At 42.8% G+C, this 13,935-nt stretch overlaps 1 protein-coding gene across 2 annotated transcripts in view; it reads left to right on the forward strand.

Annotated features, from left to right (window-relative positions):
* Nucleotides 1-361: 361 nt before the first annotated feature.
* LOC134338504 (sarcoplasmic/endoplasmic reticulum calcium ATPase 2) overlaps nt 362-13,935 on the forward strand; it is a 103,976-nt gene continuing 90,402 nt past the window's right edge. Inside the window, exons 1-3 of one of the 2 annotated variants that reach the window (XR_010016232.1) lie at nt 362-1,131; nt 1,765-1,782; nt 1,879-1,961. Coding sequence is in view for 1 of the 2 variants with exons in the window: in XM_063034370.1 (XP_062890440.1) it covers nt 1,014-1,131; nt 1,765-1,782; nt 1,879-1,961 (219 nt within the window). In the remaining variant the exon portion in view is untranslated. The remainder of the gene's footprint in view (nt 1,132-1,764; nt 1,783-1,878; nt 1,962-13,935) is intronic. The other variant, XM_063034370.1, reaches the window with a different exon arrangement.

The raw sequence follows: 13,935 nt of genomic DNA on the forward strand, positions 1-13,935 counted from the left end.
GGATATTGAAGGCAACCTGTCAGCTACGTCGCCGTCTTTTGAGGAGGACACGAAAAAAAGCACTCCCACAAAAAAAACCGAAAGCCAGTGATTCGCTGCAGCAATCCAGGAAGTGAAAAATTGCTCTAGATCTGATATTAATGAAGTATATTTCCGGTTACAATGGAGGGGGTGGAAGAGGGTTGAGGCAAACACCTGCTTTGTGACAAAGAAACAAGTTACGTAACTCTAGACGGGTTAAAGTTACTTCCCTCTTCGCTTATATAAGAGTTTTATATATAGTATCCCTTTCATTGTAACCACGAGCAAACCCCGAGACAAATGATACCGTCGCATGCCACAGTTGCCAATTGCAAACATAATCCTGCCCGGGGTCCGACTCCACTCCTGCGCTTTTCCCGGGAACTCGGGAACATGAGGAGGAGCCGCCGGGGAGACGTCAGCCCTGTCGGAGTCCTGACGACGGCCAAGCTGGTCCAATGAGCTCTCTCCACATGCGGCCACTCGAAGAACCGCCGTGAGAAAGGCCCCTGCCGCTAAAGTGTTATAAGCGCGTTGCCGCCGGCGCCCGGCCGCTCACTCCCATTCAGATGAGCGAGGCGTCGCGACCGCACCAGTCCAGCAGCTGAGGCAGACAGGCTTCGCTTCCTTCCCCCCTCCGCCGTGTCGCAGTCCAGCTACTGCGGCTCCTCGCTCCATACAACCTTCCACACAAGGCAACTCCATCCCTCACACTACCAAAAAAACAGAGAGAGACAAGAGCACTATTCTTCATTTATATCGTTTGGCCGAGAGAGAGAGAGGGGGAGGAAAAAAAAAGGACAAAGCAGGAAAAATAAATATTTTCCGTGTTTTTTTTTAAATCCCCCCACCCCCCCCCCGACCCCGCACAAGGTTGTCCACTTTCTCCCTTACAGTGCGTGGCGGCTTGTTCCTCGTGAGGAAGAAAGCCTCTTTTCACCTCCCTCCCTCCCTCTCCGGAGAAGAGACCGTGACAGTCAAGGAAGGAAATAATGGAGAACGCTCACACAAAGACTGTGGATGAAGTTTTAGCCTATTTTAACGTCAACGAGACAACGGGTCTTAGTTTGGAGCAAGTCAAGAAACAGAGGGAGAGATGGGGACCTAATGGTATGTGCTGGCTGGGATGGTTCTCGCCAGGGATCGCGGTGCTGCGGTTTTTTCGATGCGTCGGATGTATTTTTCCCCCTTTTTTAAATGTTGTATCTGCTTTCCCTTTTGTGTTGCACCAGGGCCTTATTGTAATGTGTGAAGCCGGCATCCGTGCGTGAAGCAGGCCGAACATGGCTGACACACCGCCTTCCCAGAATTTTAAATTGTATGAAAGTCACATTTTGTGTGTGTCTGTGTCTGCCTGTGTGTGGCTGAGACGTGCGGATGGATCTTGATCCAAACATGTTTTTTTTAAAACAAATTTAAAAATCAGGGATGGCGGAGCTTTGTCGACATTGCAAGCCACAATCATACCGGCGATTTTACTGATTCTATAGATTGTAATTTGTATTCAAGTAAGGGACGTTCAGCTCGGGAAGCATCCGTTTTTTTTATGTAAGTGTTCTTTCACCCTTCTGGGATGTACATCTCCGTACAAGGTGATCGCAGGATACTCGTGTTCTGAAATGCCTTTTTTTTGTTCCTAGCGTGACTTTGTGCCCTTGTGCAAAAGCGCAATGATTGTGCACGTATTAATACATTTTTCCCTCTCTTTCTCGCATATTCCATGGCGGCGTCACTCATTAACAGAACTACCAGCAGAAGAAGGTACAGTAACTCGCAGTAATTCTTTTGATCATCATTTTTTTTCCAACGTTGATTTGCTATTTTCAATGTTGAACTGACAATTCTTGTTCTCTGCAGGCAAATCATTATGGGAGCTAGTGCTGGAACAATTTGAAGACTTATTGGTCAGAATTTTACTGCTGGCAGCTTGTATATCATTTGTAAGTATTTCAACAGATTATATGAAACGTGCTCTGAGTTTATGTAAATTTATTATTAGGGAATTTAGTCTGTGAACTGAATACAAATTAATCTACAGCCTTGTACAATAATCATGCATGGAATGGTGTGTGGAATCTTAGACCGGTCTGTCTTGATAAAAGTAAGGTGACAATTGCAGCTTTTTGACGAGGGACAAGACTGATGTCTGCAAGGATGGTACACTTTAACTGACCAAATTTGGCCAGTGACCTTCATGGGGACATGTGTGGTATCTCTTCTCTCCTTGACTTTTAAGGTTTATAGCACGCCAGTTAAAATGGTTTTTGGGTCGGCATGACAATAATAGAAAACAATGCTCTGTCCTGGATTGGGTTACAGTACTTAATGCAGTAGCTGTACTTGTTGTAATAGTTACCGAATGGCAGACAGAAATAAACGTTCTAGACACATGTGAGTACCAAATGTTCTGCTAATTTAAGTTTTAATTGAAGCGGATATCAGTTGCTACTTTAAAATGCAAAGGACAATCTTAATGAGGTATTTGGATACAAGCACTGTTAGTACTGTCTCAATTTTATGAAAAAGAGGATTAAATACTGAACATCTTGCTGCGCACTTAATTTTGTCCATTTTGTCTAAATTTTTTTTTAAAAGCCTTAGAGATATTTGTAGGAAAATGGGTGATTTTTTTTGTGCGATTCGAGAGCACTTCACATTGATTTCACACCCAGCACTCAAATGTTTCCATTATGAATACCCTTGGTGTTATCTAGTGGGATGTGGTTCACCTGTAATCATAAAATCAAGGTTCAGGAGTAAATGATGTCTGGATCCTAGAATTGAACTGGTTGCCATGCTTGTGTGAGATTTTGGTTTTTGATTTAAGTGTCTATTTCAGTTAATAATCATAAATGCCGAACAAAAGTGGTTGAAAGTATATTGAGCTGCTTTGAGGTTGATAAAGTTATTACTGATGCCCAAGTTTTGGTTTTAATAAAAGTGCAGTTTCTAGCCTTTTTTGGAAACGTATGTTTAGTGGGATTAATCATTTTGAGCAGTGACATAATGTTCTGTTGTTCAGGAGACTGTAAAGAATACTGCATGTACTACATCAGAAGAGTGAGGCAAAATGCCTTGATGGGTCAAGGGAACACATTGACTGTGGGCCAAGGTTCTTGGGACAGTGGTGGTGCTGGAAATAGTCCAGGTACAATAGGCCCAAAGCATTAGATGAGTTTATTTTCGCATGAAAAGGGGGAAGAAGCTGCAAGTCACTGAAAGGTTATTTGTATTGTAGATAAGTTTATGGAAGTTGATGCAACATGCAAGATTTAGTAAATGTCAGTGATGTTCAAGCGATTAAACTTAAAGACCCAGAAGCCTGAGAAACCACCTAAAAAGCAGACATTGTGTAAATCAAGGTGTACTTTTGGTTTATACTAGGGTGTGGCATTTGTGTTGTGGGTTGGACTTTCAACTAGCAATACATTGCACTTTTTATACTGGGTGGAATTTGCCCTGCTTGCAATTCCTGAATTTTCTAGAGAAGAAATAAAAGTTGGCGAGGAAGACCATACTATTGCTCTCCCAATCATCTGTATTTTATTTCCATTTCCTTTCCTTCCAGATATCCTGATGGACATTCACAGGAGCATTTCCCAATTGGCTATTATTATTTTCACATTTCACGTGGGTGGGGGGGGCGGGGGGGGGGGAAGGTTTAGGAACAGGCTTTTTGGCTCATCATGTTTGCACTGACCAATATAGCAATCAGCTTGCACGTTGTCTGTACCCCTCCATTCCTTGCTGGTCCATGTGTCTAAAGTCCTGTTGAACATTACTATTTGTATCTGCTTCTACCGCTTATCCCCAGCTATGCATTTCAGGAAACCACTACTCTTTAAGGAAAAAAACTTGCCTCTCAAATCTCCTTTGAACTCCCCCCTCCCCCCACCTTTGACTTGTGCTCACCAGTCATTGACGTTTCTATCCTGGGAAAAAGACTATCTATGCTGTCATAATTATAGAACAAAAACAAACATAAACTCTCAAAATAAATGCTGGAAGTATTCGGCCAGTCAAGCCACAAAAGTGGAAAGAAAAACAAGTTAATTTTTCGGATCAAGGAACCTTCTTCAGAACTTGGTTGGGGGTGGGGGGAGAGATGGTTGAAGATGGGTAATGGGGAGAGTGAGGGATTGCAGATTTTAAGGCAACACATGCAGTTTTCATGACATGGCCCATACTGTCTATGCCTGCAATCCAAGCATCCCCTTGTTTATTTCCCTTTTCTGCCATGCATTAACTCCCCCTTAATTAAGTCAGGCAGAGCAATAGTGATAGGAGACTCAGTAGTTTGGGGGAATGGACGGCGGATTCTGTGGACACGAAAAGGAAGCCGGGTGCTAGGATCCAGGATGTTTCCAAGCGGATGCAGAAGGATATGAAGAGGGGGGGTGAACAGCCAGAGGTCATGGTGCACATTGGCACCAATGACGTGGATAGAAAGTGGGAAGAGGGAGTTGAGGAAGAGGCTGAAAGCAGGACCTCCAAGGTAGTAATCTCTGGATTACTCCCAGTACCACATGCCAGTCAGGGCAGGAATAAGATGATAGTACAGATGAATGAGTGGCTGAGTAAGTGGTGCAGGGAGCAGGATTTCAGATTTCTGGATTACTGGAATCACTTCTGGGGGAGGTCTGACCTGTATGAAAAATGCCAGTTACACATGAACTTGAGGGGGACCAATATCCTTCGCAGGCAGGTTTACTAGAACTGTTGCTTGGAGGGTTTTTAAACTAAGTTGGCAGGGGGATGGGAACCAGAGTGGTAGGACTGAGGATGGGGCAGCTGGTGTGCAAACCGATGCAGTACGTAGTGAGACTGTTGGAAGAATAGGGCAAAGTTGTAGCCAGTAGGATCAGTTGAAGTGTAACATGGCAAATCAAGACGAGTAATGAAGACAGGACCGAAGGTGTTATATTTTGAATGCATGCCGTATATGGAATAAGGTAGATGATCTTGTAGCTCAGTTAAGAGATTGGCAGGAATGCTGTTGTGGGCATCACTGAGTCGAGGCCTGGAAGAAGATTATAGTAGGGAGCTTGACATCCAAGGATACACATTGTATCAAAAGGACAGGCAGGTAGACAGAGGGGGTGGGGAGGCTCTTGTTTTTTTAAAAAAGAAATCAAATCCTTAGAGGTGATATAGGATGGAAAGATATAAAATCATTGTGGTAGAGTTAGGAAACTGCAAGGCCCTGAACAGTAGCCAGGTTGTGCAATAAAAATTTCAATGGGAAATAGGAAAGGCATGTAATAAGGGCAATGGTCCAATAGTCATTGGGGATTTCAATATGCAGGTAGATTGGGGAAAATTAGGTTGGCGCTGGATCCCAAGAGAGGGAATTTGTAGAACGCCTATGAGTTGGCTTTAAAGCAACTTGTGGTTGAGCCCACTGCGGGAAAGGCAGTTCTGGATTAGGTGTTGTGTAATGAGCCAGATTTGATTAGGGAGCTTAAGGTAAAGGAGCATCAGGGGCCAGAAGTAAGTGTGGTTGTTATTAATAGGGAGAAGATGCTTGGGAAGCTTCAGGGTCTTGACAGTGGACAGGTCACCTGGATCGGATGGTCTGTGTACATACATCTACTGATGCCTCTGGACGCATCAGTGATGTTCCTGGAATCATCGGGTGTTCCAGGTCTTTCAACATCAAACACCCTCTTCCAGGTGACCCAGCCGGGGCTGATCAGACCCCAGCTTGTGTCCAGGTGGCTAGCTACTTGTGACTCCATGGCTCCCCTCTTTTGAGCCACAGCCATCTTGAGGCCCTCTCCACCATATCGGTGGTACTGCGGATGGCTCTCCTCGTCCTCTCTCCCTTGATGCCCAAATTGCTGAAGGCTCTGGCAAAGGAATGGGCTGCAAATTCCCTACAGCCAACCTCCACTGGCAGACACCGTGCTCTCCATCCAGCCTGCTGACATTGGCTGACCAGTCCTGTGTACTTGGAGAGCTTCCTTTCGAAGGCCTCTTCCAAACGATCTTCCAATGGGACTGTCAGCTCCAGCAGCACCACTTGCTTAGTAGACTCAGACACTAGGACAATGTCTGGTCGCAGGGTGGTGGCTGCGATATGGTTGGGGAACTTCAGCTGCCATTTGAGGTCCACCAACAGCTGCCAGTCCCTTGTGGAGGTCAGGATGCCTGCAGATGTTCAGCAGTAGCTGATTGTGGAAGCATTAATAATGATCTTTCAAGAATCACTAGATTCTGGAATGGTTCTGGAGGATTAGAAGATGACACATGTCACTCCACTCTTTAAGAAGGAAGGGAGGCAAAAGAAAGGAAATTATAGGCCAGTTAGCCTGACTTCAGTGGTTGGGAAGATGTTGAATTAAGTCTGAGGTTTTGAGGTACTTGGAGGCATGTGATAAGGTAGACCAAAGTCAGCATGGTTCCTTAAGGGGAATTCTTGCCTAACAAATCTGTCGGAATTCTTTGAGGAAATAACAAAGGATAGATGAAGGGGAGTCGGGGGATATTGTTTACTTGGATTTTCAGAAGGCCTTTAACAAGGTGACATTCCTTGGGCTGCTTAACAAGTTAAGAGCCCGTGGTATTACAGGAAAGATACTGGCATGGATAGAAGATAGGTTGACTAGTAGGAGGACAAGAGTGTGAGTAAATGGTTGGTTGCCAGTGACTATCTGTAGAGGTCAGTATTAGGACTTCTTTTCACGTTATGCGTCAGCAATTGAGATGAAGGAATTATTGTTCTTGTGGCTAAGCTTGCAAAAGATGCAAAGATCGGTGGAGAGGCGGGTAGTGTTGAGGAAGCAGAGGACTTGGACAGATTGGGAGAATGGGTAAAGAAGTGGCAGATAGAATATAGAATAGAGAATTGTAGGCTTGTGCACTTTGTAGAAATGTGTAGACTATTTTCTAAGTGGGGAGAAAATTAAAAGATTGGAGGTGCAAGTGGACTTATGCAAGATTCCCTAAAGGTTGGCTTGCAGGTTGAGTTGGTGGTAAGGAAGGCGAATGCAATGTCAGGATTCATTTTCAGGGGACTAGAAAATTTATTTTTATTGAAAAGCAGTGTGGAATAGGCCCTTCCAGCCCTCCGAGCAGCGATGCCCAGCAACCCCTGATCATGGGACAATTCACAATGACAAATTAGCTTATCAGCCAGTATGTCTTTGGATTGTGGGAGGAAGCCCAGTTGGTCACGAGGAGAAAGTACAAACTGCTTATAGACAGTGGTGGGAAGAGTAAGGATCTCAAGTTGAGGCTTTATGACATATTGGAATATTGTGGCCTGTTATTGAAGAAAAGATGTGGTGGCATTGGAGAGGGTCCAGAGGGGGTTTATGAGAACGACTCTGGGAATGAAAGGGTTAACTTGACCCTGTACTTTCAGTGGTGGGGGGAGGGAATCTTATTGAAACCTATCGAATATTGAAAGGCCTCGACAGAGTGGATTTAAGGAGGATGTTTCCCAGAGTGGGGGAGATTAGGACCAGAGGGCATGGCCTCAGAGTGGAGGGATGTCTATTTAGAACAGAGGTGAGAAGGAATTTCTTTAGCCAGAAGGTGGTGAATCTGTGGAATTTATTGCCTGTGGAGGCCAAGTCATTGAGTATACTTAGGTGGAGATTGATAGGTTCTTTGTCAGGTGGGCAAAGGCTTACAGACAGAAGGCAGGAGAATGAGTTTGAGAGGGATAATAAATCGGCCATGATGGAATGAAGTAGCAGACTCAATGGGCCGAATGGCCTAATTCTGCTCTGATGTCTTATCGTCTTAATTCCTTCACAGCCATCTATTCGTAAAGGATTATTTGCAATACCCAATTAGCTTTAACATCAGGACTTTGGGATCAGGGAGGAAATCTAAGTAGACGGCAGAAACCCGTGTGTTTGTAGGTACAATGTGCAAACTACACACAGGTTGTACCCAAAGTTGGAGTTATGTCCAGGTCATTGGATTTTGCAGCGGTATCACTAATATTGCATCACGGTGCTCAATTAACTTGAAAGACTATTTAATTGCAGAACCCATTATAACTGTGTGTAATTTGTCTAAATCCGGCACTTAATCATTGGTGCTTTCAGAGAGTAACTTGGTTTTGACTTCTCTCTTCAGAGCTAATTGTAGACTTGTCACTGTCATTCCAGTTGTGTCACATTCTGTCATTAAGAAAAGGAATTGCAGCCTTCATATTGTATAGTGACCTTACTTGCGATGGGTATGGTGGGGAAGAAAATTTCCTAGAAAGCATGGTATAGACAGGTTCCTTAAAAACCAAATACTGTATATTTGAAGTACAGAGGAACTTGTGCATCTTATACTAAGGAGGAAGATTGGCTACCTTCATTTATAAAGTGCTAATGCTTTTTGTGCCACCAACTCAAGAAAATCTGCAGAGGCTGGAAATCTAAAGCAACATACACAAAATGCTGGAGGAACTCAGCAGGCGGAAAAGAGTAAGAATTCAACATTTCAGGCTGAGACCCTTCATCGGGACTAGAAAGGAAGAGAAGTCGAGTAAGAAGGTGGAAGGAGGGGGGGAAGAAGTACAAGGTTGGTGGGTGATGGGTGAAACCAGGAGAGGGGGAGTGGGGTGAAGTAAAGAGCTGGGAAGTTGATTGGTGAGAGAGATAGAGATGGAGAAGGGGGAATCTGATGGGAGAGGACAGAAGACCATGGAAGAAAGGAGGGAGAGGGAGAAGCAACAGGAGGAGGTGATGGACAGATAAAGTGATAAGGTGAGAGAGGGAGGCAACTGTGTGGTTTTGGTTGTAAATGATTGGGTGAAATTGAACCAAGTCAAGATTTTAATAACCTCGAAGGAAGAGGGATGGATGAGGTTTTAGAGTACAACTTATTTTTTTATATAAAGGTTTTTTGAGTGGTTGGGCAACTGCAGGTTACCTTTGACAATTGACACTTAATAACAACCAGAGCTGAAAGGAGTGAAACAGTCTATTCAACTAAAAGCAACAATAATTGAAGCACCAAAAAAATGAGTCAGTCTTATAAGAGGCCAACAACCTTCAGGCAAGGACTGTTTGTAAGAATTGTGTTCCAAAAAGGGTGGTACAAAAGCACTACTGCACTATGCAGTACTTGGCTGTGCCACTAGAAGGCATAGCTATCAAAAGCTGCCCCAGTATCAGCATCTCGAGGTACCAATGACTTGAAGCAGCAAAAGCAGATCAGAGGCTGGGTATTCCACTTGCCTTTCCATCTCCTATAAAAGACGGGTTAGAAGCTAGATGGAACACCCTCGGCTCTCCAGAGGCTCAACACCATTTCAAAATGGCCCTGTCCACCACTACCTTTGTATATTGTTCTCTCTAACATTGACTCTCAGTGGCTGCATTGAACACCCACCTTCAAAATACTCTGTGCCAGACTATTGCAACAGGGCTTCCCAAGCACATGACCCTTATCACCAAGAAGAACAAGTGCAGTAGGTACGTGGGAATGCTAGACGTGCATGTTTGCCACTAAATTGAATGCCATTCTGACGTGGAAGCATATCTGAATACCTCGTTCTTTCTGGGTCTGAATCCTGGAGTTTCTAACTCAATAATCCCTTGAGATTGCCTCCACTAAACTATCTACAGCAGTTTAAGGTGGTGGCTCACCATTACTTTCTGAAGGGCAATCATTGATTTTATTTATTTTCCTCTCTATCTATATTCTGAATTTACCCTACTGGTCCTTTGAGCACAGCAACCCCTGATTTTTAACCCGAGCCTAATCACGGGACAATTTACAATCACCAATTAACCTACGAGCCGGTGCATATTTGGACTGTGGGAGGAAACTGGACACCCGGAGAAAACCCACTCATTCCATGGAGAGAGCGACTTGACTCCTTCGAGAGGACGGCAGAATTGATCTCTGAACTCCGATGCCCCGAGCTATAATAGCATCGCGCTAACTTCTATGCTATTACATAAATTTTACAACAAATCCAGATGATTCCTTTAATGGGACGCGGTGGAGAGGGACACCTGCTTCTTGGCATGCCAAATGTACATACAAATCCTAGTTTTGCCAGCAATCCCCAAACCCTGAAAATGAACTTCTGTCAAACTTCCATGAACTGTATCATCAAAGTAATAATCATGTTGGAAATAACTTGGGGGAGGGGGGGTGGGGGTAATGTGTAGCTTGGGTGGTTGATTGTTGGGTTGAGTTGTTCTCCGGCCTTTGCCATTCCATGGTGACGAAACATTTGCAAATGAGTTGCCAAGATTGAAGAGCAACTCAACCCAACCAGTAATTGTGTTTCTTTGCAGTTCTGTGGCTCTTCAAAAAAAAAAGGTTTTAACGTTTGGTTTTCTACCCTGCTGCAAACAGTCCTTTGCCCTCTCTCCACCCCCACCTCCACCTCTACCTCTGTGCTCCCTGCTTGCACAAAGCCATTGTTCTGTACCTCCCTCTCCTCCCAACCTTGGCTCCACGGACTCCTTGGTTAATGGTAGTTTTCCATAACACAAAAAAAGTTGGGAGCCCCTGTGCTATACTATCTGTACATAAGTTGCTTACTTGTATCTTATTGATGTTTCTAAACTAAGGGATACTGTATCTTTTTTCAGAATTTAGTTTCTTTCCCTGACCAGTAGTAGAACTTGGTAAACGTTGACTGTGCTTATCAATATCATTATGTGTAATACTGGCCTAGCGTTAATGGCAACTGGTGTATGCTCCTATAGGGTTCTAACTCCATTATGAGGCAAAAAAAACATATGCAATGGTATGTTTTCCATAGGAATGCTATTATTGCAGTTTGGATTACTATCATCTTGCCCAATATTATTAAATAAAAACTGAGATTGGGTGTAAATGTTGAAATGAATATCTTCCTAAAAATTGAACTTTGGATCTAACTTCCTACCTGGAGATTTTTTATCAGATTACTTCCTACCCAAGGAAACAATCTGTTGACCTGTAATCAAGATTTGGCTTGCATCCAGAAATTGAATAACATTAGAGCAAATACAATTGCGACTTTCGAAAAGGATTCGGAGCCCCACCTTTTGTGCAATACATGTAATAGAGAGTGGAAAATAAAACGTTCTAATACTTTTCATTTCAAGTCTTGTCATCTATAGGATACTGTAAATGTTAATTAGTGGGAATTATGCCAGGAAATAATAACAATTTCAGGAGCAAGTCTGTTCAAATGTGTTACAGGTTTGTTTTCAGTCCACAGCACATCTGTCCTACTTGGCTTTTTGACTCAAGTAGAGATGTTTGTCCTTGGGTTAAACTAATCCATTTTTTTTAACCATTACTAAAGCACATCAGTTTGTCTTTGATTGTCAAGTAATCTTTTTATATAAAATCAATTCATATGGGGATGACTGGTGGGACGAATAGTGACTTAGGGAACAAAAAATTATCTTTTTCTGCAAAGTTATGGTGTTTGATTTCTGCTGTTACCCCGCCCCCAATAAAAATAAAGGAAGGGGCATTTCATTGTCAAGCTTCAAATCGATGTTGAATTTGCAAGGACTTGCCCAGCAGTGTGTCCATGGTATTCAATATGCTGATTGCCTTCAGCACATGGGAGAGAAAAATGGTAGCGAGGCTGCAGTGGTATTTGACAGGGTGGTTAAGAAGGCTTGGGGAGTGTTGCCTCCTTTCATTAGTCTGAGGATTGAGTTAAGAGCTGCAACTCTGTAAAACTGGTTAGACCACACTTGGAGTATTGTGCTCAGTTCTGGTCACCTCATTATAGGAGAGATGTGTAAAACTTTAGGTGATAGGTTGAGTGAGCTCGGGCTTTTCTCTTTTGAAGCGAAGGAGGATGAAAGGTTACTTGATATAAATGTACAGGGTATGAGGCATGGAGTGAATAGTCAGCGACTTTTCCCAGGGTAGATGGGGCTAAAGCAAGGGGATATACCTTTAAGGAGATTGGAGAAAATTATGGGGGTGGAGGGGAGAAATGTCAGAGATAGGACTTTAAATTGAATTGAATTGAATTTATTACTTACATCCTTCATATACATGAGGAGTAAACCACATGAGATCCTTGGTGATGTATATGCCGAGGAACTTAAAGCTGTTCACCCTCTCAGCCCTAGGTCCATTGATGTCAACAGGGGTGAGCCTGTCTCCATTCCTCCTGTAGTTCACAACCAGCTCCTTTGTTTTTGCGACTTTCAGGGGGAGGTTGTTTTCTTGACACCACTGTGTCAGGGTGATGACTTCTTCCCAGTAGGGTGCCTCATTATTATTTGAGATTCAGCCAATCAGTGTAGTATCATCAGCAAATTTAATTAGCAGATTGGAGCTGTGGGTGCTGAGGCAGTGGTGGGTATACAGAGAGTAAAGGAGGGGGCTTAGGACAGAGCCCTGAGGGGGCATCTGTGTTGAGGGGCAGAGGTGAGGGAGCCTACTCTTACCACCTGCCGGAGTAGTATGTGTGTGGAATGCGCTTCCAGGGGCCTTGGTGGAGGCAGATACATTAGGGGAGCTTGAGAGACACTTGGGCACATGGGTGCAAGAAGATGGAGAGCTATATGGGAAGGAAGGGTTACATTGATCTTGGGTTATGTTAAAAGTACCATACAACATTATCTGCTGAATGGTCTGCACTTTTCAAGAAAGCTACTATTTTAACTTTAGCTTGATGCTAAAGAGTATTCTTGATTTTCCACAGGTTATGTGTAAATGCTTTTACATTCTTAGCCTTGTTGGTCCGCTTGTTGACGGATGCTTGCATTTGTTCAGTTTTAGTACTTCTCAATCATCCTTCTATTTCTGCAGTTGTACCTTGGAATTGTAATATAAACTGTTTAATATTCAAACTAAAGTGTAAACATTTGTTTATGTGCCAGCTGTTGTTCTTAGACATGGATTCCATCCAGACAACACCCTGCTGGTGCTGTCTGGTTGTCATTCTTATCAGTTGGGATCACTCTTCTCTCTAAGCTACGTGGCTGCACAGTAACCAAAATGCTTCCACACACATAGCCTTCGTTGCTGCATAGCTGGAATTTGCTCCTATATGTTATTAATGTAATTCATTTTGAAATTATCCTCACATAAATTTGAAATTATGCTAATAAAATGTTGAAATCTGTTTATTAATTTAATGATTTTTCACAATTATATTGTGTTAATAAATATAATCTATACAATTTCTACATTATAAACATACCACAGTCTTTACTTTGAAACATTTTAGAACTTCAACATATTTACTACATTGTCAATGTTTCAAGTTGCAACACTGTAACAAAATGTAACAATAAACACAATGGAAGTTAGTAGCTCATTGTTAATAAATTGCTGACCTACTGAACATTGCCGTCTAGTCGAAACATTGTACTTTCGCCATTGTGTTGACTGCCTGACATCGATTACTTACGTTGTGAGTTGTGGATTGTGTTTGTTTGATGTGCATAATGACCAAAAAAAATTAAGTGCCCCACAGTTTTCAGGCCGTGTAAAAATTTCCTGCTCAAGGTAATGGTTGGTTTGTACAACTGTTTGGAGAGAAAAAAATTAGAGGGAATGCTGGTTGGTGTTTTGAAGGTAACATTAATATTGTTGGTACTAAATAGTAGTTGTTAACCTTTTGGAATAGGCAGTCAAAGATATTACAATAGACTTGATTCTGGTTATGTGGATGTGCATCGATATCTTACAAATTTGCACACATTAATAAGGTGTTACCCTGGCATATGTTAATAGTTTAGTGAACCGGGATGCTTGTGTAACGCTAGCCCCTATTATGAAGGCAACAGTAATTTCCCAGACCATTTGGGACTAAACCTGTTTTGTTGGTAAATGTGTGAATGATATTTGCATTAAGCATATGCAGAGAGAATATATACTGGCAGCAATGATATTTCAGCATCCAAGGAGATTGAAACAGATTTTTTTCCTCTGATTATGCTGTAATGTTTGGCTTGAATTCGGCTTTTGGAAGGAAATTAA

Source organism: Mobula hypostoma, chromosome 27, assembly GCF_963921235.1.
Source record: "Mobula hypostoma chromosome 27, sMobHyp1.1, whole genome shotgun sequence".
In the NCBI taxonomy this organism is placed as follows: Eukaryota; Metazoa; Chordata; class Chondrichthyes; order Myliobatiformes; family Myliobatidae; genus Mobula; species Mobula hypostoma.